General features: G+C 34.5%; 1 protein-coding gene across 1 annotated transcript; it reads left to right on the plus strand.

Moving 5' to 3' along the window:
- Positions 1-1,966: 1,966 nt before the first annotated feature.
- LOC145764297 (uncharacterized) lies at positions 1,967-19,579 on the plus strand. The gene is made up of 16 exons (XM_082575917.1): positions 1,967-2,087; positions 2,557-2,705; positions 3,580-3,622; positions 3,950-4,068; positions 6,059-6,191; positions 6,418-6,509; positions 6,939-7,104; positions 8,179-8,345; positions 8,934-8,983; positions 9,758-9,863; positions 10,919-11,071; positions 12,513-12,634; positions 13,364-13,449; positions 14,103-14,280; positions 15,982-16,067; positions 17,650-19,579. Exons 1-16 carry the CDS (start codon positions 1,967-1,969, stop codon positions 17,754-17,756), a joined length of 1,878 nt encoding a protein of 625 aa, XP_082432043.1. The 3' UTR covers positions 17,757-19,579.
- Positions 19,580-20,925: the final 1,346 nt, after the last annotated feature.

The raw sequence follows: 20,925 nt of genomic DNA on the forward strand, positions 1-20,925 counted from the left end.
GGTCATGTCATAAAGGCGATACAAACGAGACTGAATGCCGTTTCCGCTTAACACCAGAATCAAGGATTGAATTTTTTAGAGTAATAATGTACACGTCTGTGTTAAAACTGGCTGTCTTGTAAAGGTAAAGCACTGCAATGAATGCAGCACTACTTGAAATCCACATAGTAGCGTACGCTGTGTGCGGTCATTAGGCCATGTCTCCCATCTTCCAAAAATGTTTGACATAACATCTATATTTAAAAAAAATAAACAGTTAAAAATCATGTAAACTTCACTTTGTGTAAAGCTACATGTACTTGGGAGCTTACTGTTATTTTTTTTTTATTCACTTGTTGATTTATGCATGTCAGTTTGTATCCTCTGTGGATCCTTCTCTTGCATCATGGGCCAACCCTATTGATGTTTGTTGGTACACCCCTTCATTTTCTTTGAATCCTAACACTTATTTGTGCCGCTAGTATTCAATTTCTTGTTTTTGGATCCACTTCTGATGATTGTTATGTCCTAGTTTAGTAACAAATTCCTGTATTTTTCTCAAGTTTTATTTTTAACAAATTCCTATTATTGCTCAGCACAATTTTTCTCAAAATAATCACACTTTCTAATTGGCGGTTAAATTACGTTTCGCTGGAGTATGAAATTAAAAATTAAATCAGTTCTCATTGGCTTATTAAAACCCTTTCTACTTTCATTTTACTGCGCTGAAAAGATCAGAAGATCGAAACACTGACCACTGTCTGTAGTTACTTTTAATAATGTAGTTTTAGACATTATTTATAAAGAAATAAAAAAGAGTCAAAAGTCATTTAAATTTCACTTTGTGTGGAGCTACATGTACTTGAGAGGTTACTATAATTTCTTATTCACTAAGCATTGTTTTTATTTACGGTGATTTTCAGAAATGTTTTTTTTTTGTGTCTTGATTGGGGCAATTATTATGCTATTAATTAAGAAACGCAGCAAGAATGTAGGCGAAATGTCAGTTATGATTTTTACGTGGGCTACAGCAGTGGTCAGGTAATCGTGCATGATTTCACAACAATAGGTATATTACAAGATACAATTACCGTCATTTTGCGTTTATTCTACTGTTACAAATATTACATTTCATTTTCAGCTTTCTGTCACATGATTAAAAAAAAACAGCTTTGGTATTTTTTCCTTTCATTGAAATTGCTCAATACGGAGTTTGCTGAGTTCTCTTTGTGAACGTTGAAGCAACATCAAAACACATGACTTTATTAACTTTTCGAACATAACATGGTTAGATTTTGTTTTGTGGGATCTACAATCTGCGTCATTCATGCGTATGCAGTGGGTGTGTATAGTGTGTACGTCATGAATGCGAAAGCTAAAAGACACTTGATGTTATGTCTATGTGAGTCGAAGACAACATTATTTTAAAAATCGGTGTATGACGATAAATTTCAATTTAAACAAAATTGAAAGCATCATCCTAAGCAATTTAAAAATATCAACAGTAACAAATTTAAAATTTTAATTTGTTTCCGATAAGAGTAAACAGGGGTAGTTAGTGCGAGTAACATTATCACCAAAAAAGAACAAAATACTTAGGACAGTGGTTCTCAAACTTTTTTTGTGCGATAGATTTGGTAGAATTTGCTAATCCTGACACATCAACGACGATTGATGACATACAGTAGACGTATATTTGCGAAAAGATGTTATGAGCTTAATGTGGACACACAGGGCTAGATATCAATTAATCTATAACCCAAGTCTATGCTAATTTAACATTTTCCTGTATTTAGCAAAGCTTTTCAGAAACAAATTTTATGTGACACAAAATAAATCGTTATGGAAGGTGTATGTAACCTATGTTAGCTAATTATCTTTTTACAGAAGTAAAAAACTGTTTTATCAACAGAACCTTTCAAGCTAACTTTTTTCTAAATGCTAATAAATCCGATTACTAAAAAACAGTCGTCTCGCAAGTGCTACAATGGATGAGATTTATCACGAACCACAGTTTTCCAATGAAGAACCTTACGTGGAATATCAGCAAGCACCAAGAAAGTACGTCAACATGACGTTTCCACAACCAGTTAGAAACCAGGCCAGCGGTAAGGGAAAATAAAGTAATGTAAAACTATCGTACCACGTATGTGGCCTAAACCGATCTCATACGACTCTCGGTATAACAGTCAAAGTTCACATAAGCACTTTGAAACTTTTTTTTCAAGGAGAAGCAAACTCATGTAATACAACACTTTAGCCTTAAAGCAAGGCTGTTAAAATTGTAAAGTAGGCTCATAGTGGTAACTGCCTAGCCTTTCATTATTGTCATATCCAGGCTTAGGTCCGGTGGTTGAAGATTTAGATTTAGTGGAGGAAGCAGTAAGGTAAGGAAGCCAATCTTTATGTCCACCTTCAGGCATGCTTTTAAATGTCCTGCCAAAGACACAGCCTTATGCTCTTGAGCTGTGTCGAACCGACGCCCTTTCGTGTGTTGTACCAGGTCTTTCTCCACTCGGCTATGCAGCCGACACCTTTTCATTTAGTTTAATACTAACTGTAGCCCTGTTTTGTCAGCATGTTGCTCACAAACTACAAACGAAGTTATGCCTTCAATGTCAGCATCAAAGAAAACAAAGTCATTGAAATTGTGGAAGACATTCGCCGTGATCTTGATGATACTCGTTGTTACCCTAGTGGTTGGAGTAATTATTGTAGTGATCAAAGTGAGTTAAGTATAGTTACTTGAAAGAAAGTTGAAAAAATTCATTTAGTGACAATGCTTCAATTGCAAATTGTCACCCTAAAACAGTGGTTTTCAATCTTTTTGTCTTGGCCGACCTGTTTTGGTATCATCGAAGCGGTCACTGACCCGTAACAAAATTTTGGTATAGGCCTACCTCATCTCCTGGTCAATCAAATGTTTTATAAATTTTAAAGCGACACAATTAGAAGAATTTGCTAAACTCGCGACTAATTTATGACGAATGAGTACATTGACAAAGTTGTATTATAAGCTGTGTAGTCTATGTTGGCACACAGGATCCAAAATCAGTAATCTATGTGCTGATTTATTGTTTTTCAATAAATTTTATAAAAATTTAATAGGATTTTTGTGACCGTTACAAAAACATTCCTCCCTTTTTTTTTTGTAATCAATATTTTGTAGTAACCACAGTCATGACAAACTGTGAGTGCTGATAGACTGCTGACTAACGTTTGCACTTTTCAGTTAAGCATTAATCAACAATCGGTAATTGTCTCAAAAGAATTAAGTGGAAGATAGCCTCATATCGCCTCATAAAAACTTAACTCATTTATATGATTTTTTTAGCTAGAAAACTAAACCTTTGTGCGATTCCCATTGAGATGTCAAACGACGCATCGGTAGCCTACGTTGCGACGCACAGTTTGAGAATCACTGTAATGCATAAATAAAACACAACCACCTATTTTTAAATGTCGTAATTTATCAATCAAACCTCAAACTCGCAAATTATCACGGATATCCTGAATTCGTTTTGCCAACCCCTTGGGGCCTCCCGATTGAGAACCATTGTACTACAGTATATGTATGAATGACGTATCGTATTTTTGCAGCTACATCAAGCAGAAACAAATGTATCAGGGACTGACCAATCAGGTAACATTGTGAAAAATAATAATATATGTTTTATGTAACGCTTCAGACTCATTTACAGTATAGTTGCAGGCCTATATTGTTCTCAATGCTAACACGGTGGACAATTTTGGCCCAGTCAAGGAAATAATTCTCTTTAATGGAATATTAAATATTAGCTCAGCTTTTATCAGGTTTCCTCAGTAAAACATAGTGATTAGTTATTAGAAGGCATCACTTATGTGATGTTAAGGCAAAAAGCTAATACAATAAAGTACAAAATGTTCAAAATGACTATGTTCCCAACCTGCATCCTTTTCTAAATAAAATTATCATAAACAAACATTAAAGGACAATTGCAACGATTTGGTGACATTCCAAACAAGTCTTGTTTCGACCTGAAGGAACAAGGAGAAACAAGGAGTGGATATTATAAAATACAACCCGATCAAAATGAAGATCCTCTTGAAGTAAGTGTCTTAGTTGAATGCACTATACAGTAATTTAAGACTATACGAACTGAGAAAAAGTATACATACATGGGAATCAAGAAAATGAAATATCTTCTGACAGGTGTCAAACCCACAACAGTGCTTGATATGAACGACTCGGTTACATGTCTTGTAATATTACATACATGAGAATGATCGGAGTGTCGAGTTTAACATCAACATTTTTCCGCAGCCTGGTGTATTTATCTGTAATGTTAAGTCATTTCGAGTGTCTTAATGTAATTTAAAATGGTGTACAAACTGCTACTACCACAGCGAACTCGCAACATCACGTTAAACAGGTCGTTTCTCAGACAACCACTTTATTTGGTCCGGTTCTTTACCAGACAAAGTGACTGTCTAGATAGCATTTGGGTAACTCTTTGTGAAATCATCCAGGACATGTCACCCATAATCACAGATTTTCATGAAATTTTACACAGTTGTAGAAATAGAACTTAAGTGTTTGAGAAAATAAGACTAATTTGAGAAAAAATGGGTAAATATTTTTCAAGTTATGGCTTTTTAAAAATGGAGAATGTTTGTGTTCACTCAAGCATAAAACTTTGAAAAAATTTGAAGGAAGTTTAAAAATTGCTATAACAAACCAAATTTAGAACTTATAAATATGGATATTAATCAACTTCGCATCGTTAGCTCAGTGGTTACGCGCTCGGCTCAAGATCACGCGGCGCTGGTTCGGCTCTCGGGGTGTGCGCTTGAGCAACTCATTTCAGGACTGTTCTCAATTCAGCGGTACCCAGTGAATGAAATAATTTCCCGGCAACAAACATTTCAATGATCAGAAAACTTCACTTTACCAATCTCGGTACCCGGCCCTGCGTTAAGAGTTCCTACAAGTATGCGAAGCTACCAAGATTAACCTATCAAGGCTTTGTCAGTCTGAGGATAATCAAAACCAACCAACTTGTTAATAATGCATCATAATTGTCTTATGCAAATTTTAAGCAAGTTTGTTCACGGCTGAGTGGATTCCCACACCCCTTTCCAAGTTTACATTCTTGCAATCATTCATCTGTGACGCGAATTTGACCGATTATAAAAAATAGCTATATTTGGAATTTTTCGAGTAAAATATCATATTATAAAAGGTTTTAACTTTACTCGAAAACTTCGAAGTACCGGTATAGCCAATATTTTACTGTTACTCGTATAATTGGTCAAATTAGTGATTTCAGGAACGTAAACTTGGAAAAGTGTGTAGAACATCACTTAGCCGTGACCAAAGATGCTTGAAACTTGCATAAGACAATTATGATGCACAAGCAACAAGTTAATTAAATTCTATTTTCATAAGTTCAAAATTTCGTTTGTTATAGCAATTTCAAAACTTTCAGCAAATTATTTTTTAGTTTTATGATTGAGTGAACACAAATATTCTCTATTTTCAAAGCGCCATAACTTAAAAAATAATGACCCAATTTTTCTCAAACTAGTCTTATTTTGTTCAGAAAACTAAGTCCTACAACTGTGTAAAATTTCATGAAAATCTGTGACTATGGGTGACTGGCCTGGATGATTTCACATCTACATTATGAAGCAAGCAATGATCATGCTGCTAAAAGCAAAACTCAATCTATTGCATAAAATGTTGTGTTACTAAGTCGAGTAATTGCGCATCATTGCATGATGACATGGTTTAATTGAACTATTTTTTTTCCATTTTGGAGAAATTAAATTCTCATGAGCGCATAACAATTTGAATAATATAGTTAATTAAACGAAACAACGAAGGAAAAAGGGCTAAAAGCAGATGCAAAATGGAATTTTAGACAATATAAAACACCAAGTAGCCTACATACCGTAATTTATTACAAGGTCTGTGAAATATGTGTCAAACAATGTTACACCTCAAAGTACTGCACAAAATCACTATTACACTGCACCAAACGACACTCGAAATCAACAGTAGGCTACCATGATTTTGTTTGACCTATTTTGTTTTCAGACTTACTGTGATATGACGACATCTGGCGGCGGTTGGACTTTAGTCGCGAGTGTCCACGAGAGCGACGTGTTAGGAAGTTGCACAATAAACGACATGTGGTTTAATTCAGAAAGAGACCAAACGAACAGATTCAGTAATATGTGCATTTTTCCATTATGTTAATTTCAAGCTTTGCAGATGAAGTTTTTTCGTCTATGAATACCATTTATTGTTTTCATTACGCATGATAGTAACTTTGTCACCTGAAAAAACTTAAAACATTGATTCTTTTGAGGAGTTGATTTTACAATAAGTTGTTCTGTGAAATTATTAAATTATGATCTCACTAGTTTTAAAGCAAAAACATTTTTTGTTTACAGTTTCAAGAAATTGGGAAAATAAGTTCACTTTTGGAAGTGCCAGAAGTGCTACCTCGAGCGACTATAAGAATTCAGGATATTTTTCGATTCAGGTACATACTGTTCATTTCTATGATTGAATCTCTTTTGTTCGTGTTCTTAATATAGTTTATATTATATTTCTTAATAGCATTATAAACAATAACATTTCGCTGCTTCCTGTCGTCTGTTGTATCGCATCTGTGATCGCAGTGTACTGTATGTTATCCCAATGGGCGCAAATAAAAACACAATTATTATTAAAAATTATTATTATTTAGTATTGTTTTCTTTTATCACAGAAAATACAATCGTTAGTTAAAACTCGCTTGTTTTTTTCCTTTTAAAGCTAGAAATGCCGAAATTTTTCAGAAGATTTAACCTTAGAAGAAGATCTACTTCTAAAACAAACTCATGGACTGTACTTAGTTTTCGTAACTTGCAGCTTGTAATATCTTACTAAAGTATCCTTGTTTTACTACATTGCTTTTACTGTTTCAAAGGCTTCTGATGTTCTTGTGAAGCATTTTCCAAACAACAGAGAATTCGACAGAGCAGAACACGAAACTCTTTTGGAATACCACACAGAGAATGAATTTCTCAAAAATTACGGTGGAAATCTTTACAGCGTTTTCTCTCGTCATTACAACTTGACTGCAGTCCCTGAAGGTAAACCTCTGGTGGCACACAAAAGCAAGAGAAAAATGATTCTTCAATACTTTGTCTTGTGCATCATCCATTCTTGTTTACCATAATCCCTTCATTTGATATCGTAAGATCAATTTTCGTTTTCTTGCGATAATTTTTCCTCATCGGTTTTCAACTTTATCTTTTTTCAGTATTTCTTAAAAGATTTTTTAACGCAGTTTGGGTACCAGCCTGTGCACGTTTTTAACAGCTTAAATAAACAAGCTCCAAAAATGCAAATGAGGCATTTATTTGCAATCAAGCTATCATTTGAAAGTTGATCTTGTATCTCTGCTGCAAGTGGAAACTTTGTGGTTTGGATTATTTCAATGTTTAATTTTATTTTTAAGTGTTAAGTGACACTTCCTGTGACAGTACCGAGAATTGAACACGGCCGGTGGAGTGAGACATCACTCCACTGACCGCTTCGCCACTCAATACACCTGTTTGATTGCATAACTTAGCCATCGATTTAAGGCTTGCTCCTCCAGGTTTTTCATCGTTTGCTTATAACTTGCAAGACAATTGAAGCAAAGCTCATAAAACTTTTTGTTTTAAAATTGTAATAAACGTCTTAAAATCAGTCAATCTCTGCCTTGAAAACAATAAAAATATTTTCTACCTAATTGCATTAAAACATTGAACCTATTACAATAAGAAGTATTACAATAAGATCTTACTATAACGAACATAAAGTTTATTTTAATTTTTCTACAGAGCGTCCTTTAACACCAAATTCCAACAGAAAAGTAATTTTCTACATGTTGTTTGTTCAAGTACAAGAAAACGTATTACAATTTTATTTTGAAATTAAGTGTAATTTAGCCTACTGGAGTAACTAATACATGCTGCGTCATGTAGCTACAAGCAACAGGCGTATTTATCACGTAGTTTGGCATCACTTACCAACCATCATTTTTCCTTCATGAAATCACTCTCAATTCTCGTCAACTTCCATCTTTAACTTGAATATTAAAGCCCAATGGGTCTATATTGTAAGCTTTTTAAAATTTACCAAATGATTTCAGAGATTGTTTGAGCTGTTTTTATTTCCAGAAAAAGTTGCTTACACCGTAAACAATGCGGAAATGCTGGATGCTTTGTCAGCCAGTGCAAGTGATATCATAAGCGCGATTCCAGATTTTTACCGCTACGACTCATCGACGACGACGACCATTCTTGGAAGTGGAAATAACAACATATTTTCTTCTTATGGAATGGAGGTAAAAAATATGTAGTATTGTAGATGTGAGTTGGATACTTGCCTAAGAATTTTTTGTGTCCTAAGAAGTTTAAAACAATGTGCTAAAACTTTACTTGCATTGGATCAGTCATTTCGTTGATAGATAGCCGCTTGGCTACGTTTCTAAGCTGAATGTAAGTTAGTTAAAATATAGCATAGCCTATTTAAAGCTAATAATAGTATCTTCAAATCTCAGGTTTGGTATCTCCGTCTTACAAATATAAGATGGAACCAATAAGAATACATAAGCGTAGGTTGACAATGCTCATTTAAGCCGATAAGTTCAGTATAAGTTACGTAATGCTTTTCCATCAAAGTTTTTCCACAATCAAGGTGACAGCCTCAACAAACTGGAATCGTATAAATTGAGAAAAAAATAGCTTGTTGAATCGCAATGTGCTTATCAAACGATGTCTGTTCTTTATTTTCCATATGCTGTGTTTCAGTGAAAATAGAATAGCCACATGCCCACATAGAAAGCATATGTCTGACAGGATGAGGAACAAAATAAAACACTTTATGGATTGGTCTTGAGATTACTTCTTATCGAAAATTTATTGTTTTATAGATTTACTTATCTTCATGTGCTGGCACTCTTTCTTATGGGCTAAACCTCAAGTGAGTGATTGAAAAATAATTTTCCATAATTTTAATAAATAAACAAAGAAGCAAAAAACAACTTTTATTTTAATGTTTTGCCGCGAATGTATTAATTTCTTTGCTATTACGAAAATATATTTGACACCATTTTTTTGTTTTTGATGACAATGAGCAAATTTAGCTGCCAAACGTTTGAATTTGTAGTAGCCTACTGCATGTGTCGTCTAACTATGCACGATTTGTAGCCTAGTTGACTTTAGATCAAAGTTGATGATTGTCCGTACTCACATCAAAACGGGTTTTTCTCTAAAAATAGCTTCTTTTTGTTGTTTCGTTTTTCAATTTAAAATTAAATTTAAACTATCACCATAAATGCGACAAAACTGATACAAATATTCAATGAAATCGGTCTTTGTCATAGACCAGAAGATCTTTTTGTTTTTATTTGTTGTTTCATTTCTTATAACCTATTTATTTGAAACTATTTTTTGTTTTTGAATTATACCCGGTTATCTTCAATAAAAACTACAGTACACTGCTGCAAGTAAACTTGGACCTTATTTTTCAAACAGCTTCAATCTCACCAGGTTTTGCCACTTTTTATCAGGTTTAATTGCAAATGTCATAGGGTGCATTATGGTAAATTGTAGCAAGCAATCTTTTACACCCCTGGTGGTGCTAACAAAGCATAGTATAATATTTCAGTATGGTTTTGCCTACTGAATGCAATTCAAAGTTTCGAATATTTGTTTATTACTTTAACGTTTTGTTGTTGTCTGCAAAACTTTGCAGTTGTGGAAACCGAGATATTTTAACTTCAAGCAGAAAGACCACTCCTTTCTTTGCGTTAACTACCATTGGAAACAAACAGAACAGTTTGTCAACTTTCTCTTACCGAGTAAGTAAAAAATACTTAAAACATAAGCTTCTATACAAGATATAAATAAAACTACTTTTATTTATGTTTTTTAGACAAACTTCAGCCACAATCTACAATTGCACATTTAGGCTACAATTATCCCTAGCTACAATACGCACAAATGATTGCGTTAATATTTTTTGACTTGTGCGTTGTAAGTTTTTTGAATTTGAGACCTTCAAACAAGGGCAGATCAAGTAAGTATAGCTTTAAGGGGCTATTTTTACAAAACACAATGATGTATAAAAAATGTAAAGGTGGTCCCATACTCTATTATTAAGCGGAAATAAAAAAGTAAGGTTCACATTACACAAAGCCTTCGGCAGGAGGGTAAGGTGGTCGGTTCCCTTCTCTTAACAGCCTTTCTTTCAGCAACCATACCTACCCAATTTATAACACCCTGGGTGGAGGTGATGTTTTAAGTATGACTTGTTCAGTAACACCCGGTTGATTACACCCTGGGTGGAGGTGGTGGCGCCGGTGGGTGTTTATAAACAATCTAAGCCAGGTGTTAAACCAGGTTTGCATTACTGGAAAGTCAACACCTTATCCCCTCCGCGATCCCAGCATTGAAACAACGATGTGTGAAGTACATTAATCTGCCCTTGCACATAGCCTACAGCCCTACACCGTAAACAAATGTTACCTCTCTGTGTTTCAAGGGGAGCGATCGCCTAATTGTCCGCCTGCATCCACTGCTGCTTTCAGAATGCAACCAAAACATTTTTTACCCAAGACATATAGTTCAAGCAAAGAAAGTTCATAAAAACATTTTACTTTAGAATTAAAGTGTTTGTATGAGCTTCATTATCTCCAAGTATCTAGTATTTTTTTTTTTTTTTTTAGTAGGCTACAAAATTAACAAACATAGCAGCATCTTAATCTATAAGAAATGCGTAATAATTTTTTAGAATGACATTTCTTTTTGTATATAATTGTCGTCAATGAGAAATTGGTAATCCAAACAAAGATATAGTTTCCACACACCTTTTTTTTTTATCAAAATCTTTAAATAAATAGTTTGAACTATAAAGGTGAGGTCATACCGGTACTCCGACGACGTAATCAGAATTTATCGGAACAGCTTGACAAATGGGAGTTTCGTATTGAACTACAACGCTTACTGCCGGTACAACAATGTTGTGCCGAGTGTATGTGATGTCTTCTATGCTGTCAGCAACAAAAAGGTAGAAATAGCTACACAAGTTATTAATGTAACATTTAATCAAGTGAAAATGTTTTAGCCTGAGCTCAATGATGATTGATGAATATATAATTTATGATCTTTTCCGTTATCTTAAATAACTATGTTAATTAATTATACTGGCTCAGTGGCTTAGTGGTTAGTGGTTAGTTCGATGCCCTGTCCTGTAATACCAGACAGGGTAATACAAGACTTTTTAAAAATGGTACTGAACCTAATTTCTGCTCGGCACTGAGCAATGGAATGGATTCGTGTAATAATGTATACTCAGTTGCGCCTCTATATGGCTGCATTGACACTGTCTGCTTTGTAAAGCGCTGAGGAGCAACGCATTCTGCAATGGACACAGCGCTATACAAAAACGAGCATTACTATTATTATGCTTAAACTTGACTTCAAACCCTTTATTTACACAACAATTATGCTAAGAGAGAATTCAATGTCATTTTGCGTTTATTGTGAAAAGTCTTTTTAACTGGTTGGCTGAGCGCATAACCCGTTTATACAAACTGGCCCACTGACAGTTAACGATCGATGATAGAAAAAAACTAATTGTATTTTTGGAATCAGCTTCTCGAAATCATCTATGAATAATGAAAATATAAGGATAAACAAAACATTTTTGAAATTTTGTTACATAGTGTATGTGTGTTTATAGCGCTTTGTATGATTTTGTTTATTTGCCGACAAAACAACTAAATTGAACTGAACTTACTATGGTTTCTTGGAGAAAATCGGTTGGGCCTCAGATTAAAAGCAAATTTTTGCAACTGTTATTTAGCTTTATGCAAGAAATCTCACTGGCTGACTTGGATAGTAGCTGAAATTCACTTGCTGAGTTGTCTCATGCCGAGTGGTCCGACGACCGTTTGTATTTTCCAATCAAAACCAACCTTATATGAGTTAGTTCGACCAATGGATTAAGAATAAGATAATGCTTTTCAAACAATCTTTCTTTATTAAAGATACGCACAAACAAAAATTTCGTTTTAAGTTAACATATTCAGGCCACAACCTATTAAATTTAGCAAAACAAAATTAGTTTAAAAAAGTTAAAAAAAAACTTATAAAGCTGTTTTTATACCAGTTTTGTTATACAATATGCAATACAATATACCAATTTTTGTTCAAAACTCTCCATTAGATCAGGTGATGAATGAAAATATTGAAATTTATGTTGCTTTTATTTTCTAAAAGAAAGTTTATTTGATTTTTTTCTTGAAAGAACAAAATTACATTTGTTTTATATTTTCTTAAACTTTTCAGTCTTGTCTTGTGAGTTTGTATTAAATATTTTAAGAACATACAATATACAATAGTATATTAGGTAAAAACTCTATTATAAATTGATTAGTTTGTAATAAATATTGATATGTTTTTTCAATGATAACTTTTTATATCTGTATGCTTCGAATATTATTCAGGAGTGGCAATCTTCACAATTTGATTTCTCTTCTTCGTCCACATCTTCGGGTATCTACTACCTTTATCAATACATCCAAAATACTCCCAAAAACATAGTGATGGGCTACACAATGCTATCAAGGTAAAAAAGTTACAGCAAATTTAAACTCAAAGGCATTTGAAAACAACATTTATTTTCATATGACAGGTAGGCTACATGAGATGACCAACTATTTCGATTGAGTGAATAACATCAAGAAATCAATCTGTGATAAAACAAAATGAATCATAGCATAGAGACCAGTCTAGTTTTTTATTTATTTTTTTAGAGCTTCTCATCAAACAACTATGTTTTTTTTTTAAATCTTTGTTCCGTTTAATTTTGCATCTTAATTTTGCTTAGGGTTGTAAAACGTTTTTATATAAGACCTAGTTTGTCTCTTCTATATGTATCAACGGATAACACCTGTAATACCGTAGCCTACATATTTCTAGCTTATAGCACATTGAACTAGCTTTTTTATAATTAACCATTAAGTTGTTTGCATAGTTTTGTTGTACCATGTATACTGTATAGTGTATTAGGTGGTAGTTGCATAATGATACAATCTCATTGATGACTTTGTAGATCAGCCTCACCAGCAATAAACCTATTGATGCAAGCAGATATCCCAATCAACACACATTATAATCAGATAGTATATTTGACGACTTTTTATAGTCAGTGGTGTGGAACATTTGAAATATTTTAAAAACTGATTGATAGCTTTCCACATTGTAAACAAACTGGTTGTCAGCTTGCGACTAATGTGATATTGTGCTTTATAAACATTTAACAGAATCAACTTAAATTTAGAATTTTAATATTTAGGAAAAATGGTTTATTAGTCTCACAATCTCAAACAGAAGACGTTTTAAGGAAAATCTTGGCTATCATTTCTCGGTTTACATCAGTTGGTGAGTGCCATCGCTTTTTGATAAAGTTGTTCTCTGTCAAATTTTTATTGCCAAACGTTATGTCTTGTTTTTTGGCGACGAAGAAACTGACTTGCCGGTAACCAAAGCAAATCCAATTCTTTTATTATACTTTGAGCTTTCTTTTGCTTTATAGTTCTTCCAGGGGGTTATGCCTTTTGATTCAGAACAAACCAGCTGTCGCCAATCAGGGTCGTACATTGTGCAGAATGAGCTGAGTAACCTATACTCCCTGATAAACAGCGACCATTGTGTTTCGGCAACAACTGTTTCTCGGCACCGAAGTGTATTTTTGCTATAGCAAAAACTAACAACGATAGTTACAGTAGTACGTGTTTGTCTATTAGGCTGTAACTTCATTAAGTGTCACAAAAAGTGTGTTGAAACCAAATTTTAACCCAGTGGTCAATTTTGGTTGTCTTTTTCACTGTTTAAATCTCTGAAAGTTTAAATTTTTAAAGCCTTACAAACATAACACTAGTAAGAAAACTTTTGTTTAATCAATTATTGGTTGCTCTGGTCATTTCCAGTATCATTTTTGACATTGGTGTTTTATATTTGTAATAATAATGTGAACATCTCGAATTTCAAAACTGATTGTAGTCTAATTATTTTCATATTTTTTTAAATTTTAGCCAAGGTCACCTGCGACAATTCTGAAGTCCATTTGGTTCAGCCTGTCAAGTATACCGTTGGAGGTGCCAAAGATGTTGGTGTTCCAACTAGTCTACTGAATGAAGTAACACCGGGTTACATGCAGTTTCGCGCCAGAAGTCTAGAGGGCATCGCTTTTGCTTTCTGCCCTGCTGTGAGGTCATAATTGCTTTGTTAGTTCATTGCATCAATTTCATTGCATCAGTTTTAGTTTCGTTGTGAGTTAACTATGTTATGCGTAATATTCATCTCTTTCCGAAGACTGTACATCAGTGACATACGTCCAGCGGCACTCATTTTTGTGGCCCTCCTTACATCATTAAAGGGCACAATAAATTGAATCTTTGCACTGTAATTATAGATTTTTTTTTATTTCCACAGCTTATTTACTAATATCTTTAGCGTCACATTAAATCCCTAGGTTAAATATAATTTTGCTTAGTAGGTTATGAAAACTCGCATTGTTGAAGTCTGAATTGTTTATTATTCCACTAAAATTGATTTTGTAAAGCTCAAAGTGATTGAAATGAAATTGAAACTTGGAGTTTCACGGATCGCTGTAAACTTTCTATAAATTTCTGGCCCATTAACATTAGCTGATGGTTTCCCAATTGTACTTCTCTATTTGTATGAGTAGGCTAGTTGTTTTCTGACAACATTTCATCAGAGTCAGATTTCCGGGCATTTCTCGAGCAACCACTTGATCGTAGAGTTCTTTACCGTTAACAGACCGAAGGCCCTTTGATGGAGTGAAAGTCGGGCGGTGGTTGAGTATGTGGTTTGTGGTCTGTTTCTCTGCATCACAGTTGCTTGTCGCAGATGCTGATAGACCCCACCCGTGCATGAAGGATCCTAACGTCTGTGGGAACTTATACGTAATTTTTTTACTGGACAAAGCAAGATGGCTCCTTGTATTGAGTGCTTTTCATCTCCTTCAGTGTTTCGGCACAGTATTGAAAGTAACAATCGAAGATCGGGGCGCTTTATTGGAAGTTGGGAGGAACTCTAAATGAATTGGTTCGAGATGAAAAGAATGATTTTGTCAAAACAAACTTATGCACTCGTGCCACTTTACACATCATGTGTGAATAACATTCCCATAAAGTTGCCTAATTTTAACAAATTTCGATTTGTAGTGTTGATTATTATATCAATGATCAGTTGAGTATGTATGTGAATAAGAACTTTCCTATTATGTCTCAAACTTGTGAAATATATTGATCAAAATTGTTTGATTAGTTATTGGTATTTGTAAAATGCGTTTGCAAATCGGTGCTGAAACACAAGATGATCACTGCGTAGCATTTATGTATAACTATTTTTTATTGATGTAGGCAACTGTGTTGTAGGCATGTTGACTCACTTTTCACCCTGAAAATTCACCTTTCCAAGTTAAAAAGCTAAACAATTTAAATGAATTTTCTACATCCTATAACCTAATTCAGGCAATATCACGACTTTTTTTATTTACTTTTCAGGCGAAAATGGACAAAGCCATGTTTTTTTCTATATAACTCGTTTTCTGTTGCAGTTAGCACTTAGCAATGTATAGGAAGCAGATAGGAAACCGACTTTTTCGTTCATTTTGGTTCACGTTCCAGCTTTCAATCTCTTACTATTCTCGAGATACGATCAAAATTACAAAAAATCGCTAGGTAGCGACTCAAGATGATGTCATAATAAAAAAACAACATCGTTTTTGAATTCAGTGTTGAAAATCCATTCACAATATTTTTCCTGAAAAGTCATCCAAAAATGGACACCCTATGTGTTTATACTCAAATTGATGTTTTTTCTTACAATTTTTCAAGTTGGTCTGTGTGTTCGCTCTCCTTACTTTACTTTGAAATGAACTTACAGGGTGAATACATGCAGCTCGCAATACTTGTGTGTTGGTGGAGCTGGAAAAGGCAGTGCTAATCCAAATTATTGCAGCGACTATCCATGTAAGTGAAATAAAGTATTTCTTTAACTTCATCGGCCAGTTGTAAATGATCTGAGAAATTTGGAAAATTATATTCCAAAGCTAACTTGGCGTTTTTCATAATTGAAATGCTTTAGTAAGATTTTGTATAGCTAAACTAAAGATTGCATTTGTCGAAGTAAAAATCAATGTTATTGAATTTACGTCCGAATTTAATATCGATTTATACTCACTGTATTCTCCAAGAAATTTTTGAAGTAGGCCTACCGGTAGGCTCAGTAGCGCTGAAAGAGGGCCCAGAGGGTACGTGCCCGTCATGATTTTTAGGGGCTCGTAACTTATTCAAGAAGCTCGGGAATTAGAAGAAACCCCCGCGTATACATACTTTGAAAATAATGCATTTTTTTACCAAATACCTTGATTTGGGGCACGATGATCTCTTTGGTACCGAGCTCTCGAACATAAGAGAAAATAGAATATTTGTATTTGAATGCCTTTTTTCCATTGCTGTGTTTGCCACAAACCTGCGTTCAGACTGATGACTGACTCATTCACCATGATAGATTAATAGCTTAAAGTTTCCGCTATTGTGTCTAAAAATACAGACTGCGATAATAGTTAAGGAAACTTGGCGTTTTTCAGCATCTGAGTGCAAACCACCATAACTTTTGTTCCACCCTTTACTTTCACACAACTTTTTTGTTGGTTTATTAATTAGTTACTTAGTCTTAGAGTAAATAAAATCACAACAAGCTTACACAGAATTAAAAAAAGTGCAATTACTAATATTTTCTGTGACCACCTTTGTTTGTGATCACTTGTTGCAAGCCATGCGCATTGCGCATGTTGTAAAGTTTCGGAACACAGTTTCCTAGTCATGTGCTATGATGAATGGAGTTGGAGTCAGTGTGTGGTTGTTTTATGCGGCTGTTTTGTTAAGCTTGAGGCTGCTGTCTTGATTGTTGTCTGTTCAGTTTATCTGTTAAGTTATATGAGGCGTTATTGCTGTAAAATTTTGTCAAAGTTTTGCATTCAGTGCAAATGATGTTTGCAAACCTATAAGGTTGTAATTTAGACTTGTAATGTCGTATCCGTGGACGTGTGGTGAGAACGTCTGCCCGACGTTCGAAAGGACGTGGTTCGACACGGCTCTTGAGCACGTGGCTGTGTCTTGGCAAAAGCAGTGGCATGCCAAAATAAGGGGAGCAGCTGACTCGAAGATTATATGTCCTTCGCTTCTTCTTGTTGTATTGCATCTGTGATCGCAGTGGAAGGTATGTTGTCGCAATTGGCACAAAATACCACATAATTATTCTCCGATATTATCAACACGCATAAAAATTCTATTTTGAATAGATAGTTACATAAATTAAAATCAAAAGTTCCAAGCCTAAATTTTAAACTGCTGTTCTGCCACAATTTCCAACAATATACTGGTACAAAATTCAAGAAACACATGAACATTATCATCCATCAAGTAAAGTGTGTTGCTTAACAAAACAAATTAAAGTTGATCAAGATGCCATAATTATTGTAGTCCGCCGCTTATTGTACAGAATTGTTGGTTGCAATTGTAACACTTAATAAAAATCTTTCTTTATTAGACTGGAGCGGTGGGTCTCAGCTCAATTCATTGGACTATTACAATCCTGGATCTACATCACGATCTCGTCAATTTATCGAATCCACTATCTTGATATTTTATCGGTAAACAGAGCTGTAGGCAAAGAAGAAGCGTATTGAACATTTGAACAATCGTTTTGTGATTTTATATATTGCTTTGTATCTTAATAAGAGTTTGATCATGAAAACTTTGGAATTAGTTTATTTCCAACTTAATTCTTTTATTTAGATTGTTTTGCGGTGATTGGTAACCTTATTATAAAATTGTGACATATGAACAACTTTGAACAATTGCAAATTTATTGAAAGCTTTTTAGACGTGACAAAAGACAATGTTCTTGCACATTAATTTTTCGTTTGTGTATTACAATTTAGTTTCAAAACCATGCAAGACAATCAGAATATTCTTTTAAATATGTAACTTGTAATTGTTTTTTTTTTAGTAATTTAAAAGTAGATTTTTTAAAAACTTTGTGATGCATTTGAAACAACCTTCTTTCTCTTTGCTTTGTGACAGACAAATGAGGTAAACATAAAGCATGTGCATAACCTGACAATAATATGGCGTAAATTTACGTTACTTTAGTAAAGTAAAACAAATATTCTGGAGGTGGTGTGAATGCTATAGGCTACTTGTACATTTAAATTACTAGCGAATGTAAATTCAACTTGACGTGCGCAGGCTTACATAAATAGGTAAAGATGTTCAGTGGCGGCTCGTGGCTGTTTTTAATAGATAGGCTGCAAAAGTTTTCTTCATTGTTTTACAATACATTTCCATTAACTAATTTCACAAGGGTTAGCTGCAGCCTTCCAGCCTATCAGGACAAGCCGTCACTGCTGGTGTCACTTTCTGAGCTTCTCTTAACATTTCGTGATATTGTAACAAATACAATATTCGTTTAGTAGTCGTCATCTTGTTTAACCCTTTGAAGGTTGGGGGGGGGGGGCTGTCAATTCAATTTTTTTATATCAACAAGTGTATCTCTAAAATTACTAAGGCTGCGACTACGAGATTTCTTGACTTTTCCTAACTTTTATTCACCTCTATTGAGCTGAAATTTTGAGCGATTAAAAGTTATAAAATTGAGAGATATAATGCATTTCTCAGCACATTCTCTGAAATATTTCATATTCTGTTATTCAAGATTTTCCCACCAGCTGGATGAAAGTAATTAATTTGGCCCATGTCTCGTTAATCCTAACTGTTTATGTAAAATTATGTAAAAAAAAATTTAATCACAACATTGCAATGCATGTTCTTCATTACTCTACCAAAAAATAATGTGTAAACTCACGCTGCAATCACAGTCATAAGTCACCTCAACATTTCAACGTATATGAGCAGTTCTAAAATTCACATAGTTTTAATTTTTGAATATACTCAGCGTGAAAGCGTGAATACTTTTACAAAGTGAATCCAAAATTTTGAAACCGTGCTTTAAAAAATAACAGAGATATCACTCCTAAAGCATAAGAAGAATCGACAGCCCCCCCCCCCCTAAACTGAGCAAAGACTCCAGGAGCCCAACCTTCTAAGGCAGGGGTCGGCAAACTTTCTGTACTACTGGGCCAAATCTACAAACTTCCGGTAACGCGCGGGCCGCATAAATTTCAACCTATAAACAATCGCCACATTATCCTTAAAATCATGGCGCACCTGCAACTCCTATTCCTGTGTCTATTGCACAATGAGACGTGTTTGTTGCCGTTTCATATTTATTGTCAAACACGTATTAAAACGCAATGCATTGTTTTTATTTAGTTATCATTTATCAATGTGAAGGATGATGTTGTTTCTGTGTCATGGCCAAGGTGTTTAAATCAACTGGCAACTTTGTTGATGATATTTGCAATACGTAATTCAAATGACGATCTGACAGGCGAGTGCGAAGTTTATTCTTTGCGTAATTCATTTTTGAAAAAAGCTGCTCACAGCAATATGTGCTTCCAAACATGCACAAATTGCACATTACAGGTTTTGCATTGTCGTACAGATGAGGATAGGTGGATTTCTGGACATATTCTTTAAAAAAGTTGGCAATTGGAACTGAATCGTATTTGGCCTTCAATATGTTGGATGATTGAAGTTCAATGTTCAACCAAAGACTGGCTGCTCTCTAGTAGCCTTCCACTGTAGTCCGGGAACATCGTGAATCTGGGGTGGTAAAAAGATAGACCCTTGGCCCCAGAGGCTCACACGACGACGAAGACGATAGAAGTTCAATTATTTCCATTTGCATCTCATGTGGCATAGTATTGACATCCATTGAAAATGGAAGGCAAATAAATCGAATCTGTTTTTTTGAATTTTTAAATCGCAAAATCGAGATTCAAAGTTAGTTTTAGTGGAAACGATAAGTGATATGTAGGCTACTTATCAGGGTTGGAAGGTTTACAAAGGCCAAAATTGGGAAAATAAGCAAAGTTGGAATTGATTAATTGAGTTTCCCAAAGACGTAGCTTGTTTACGAAGGCAGTAATATGATCATACATCTGATTAATAAATTGCTCCTTTCCTTGTAGTTGTAGCCTAAGTTTAGCTTGTTCATATGAGAAGTGAAATCAGTGAGAAAGGCTAAATCTGTTAACCAATCAGGATCACTCAGTTCATCAATGCCAAAACCTGCATTCTTTTGTTTCAAGAAAGTCACTATTTCGTTTCGCAAATCATAAAACCGTTGTAACATAGCACTGCGACTTAGCCATCTAACCTCGCAAAATACACCAGATCTTGATGCACACTGCACAGCATTCATCACTTCAAGTAAACTTTTGAATTGGCTGTGGTTAAGGCCTTTTGCCAAAACAAAGTTGATTATTTTAACAACAGTAGACATTGTTATGACATAAAATGAATTCATGCGTACATAATGATGAAACTTTAGTGTATGCACTAAAAGTAAGATCGTTCGAGGGCCGCAAAAAGTTTGTCCGCGGGCCGCATTTGGCCCGCGGGCCGCAGTTTGCCGACCCCTGTTCTTAGGGTTAAGAATGATTCTTTGGTATGATAAGTGATTTTATTGCTTTTTTGTTCTAAATTGCATAACAAAATACACCAATCAATCAGACTTTACTTTTGCCATTCACAGCACGAAACATACATCTGTTTTAATTTTGGTTACAAAGATCATAAAAGAGGCTTGCTTTTGGATTGTCAAAGCAGGAAATCCTCTTCATATAGCCTACTGTATGGTTTAGACATCCTCATTTACCAAGAAGACTTTCGGAAACATCGAATCATCTCGAAAATTGAA

This window comes from Aplidium turbinatum, chromosome 2 (assembly GCF_918807975.1).
Source record: "Aplidium turbinatum chromosome 2, kaAplTurb1.1, whole genome shotgun sequence".
Classification (NCBI taxonomy): Eukaryota; Metazoa; Chordata; class Ascidiacea; order Aplousobranchia; family Polyclinidae; genus Aplidium; species Aplidium turbinatum.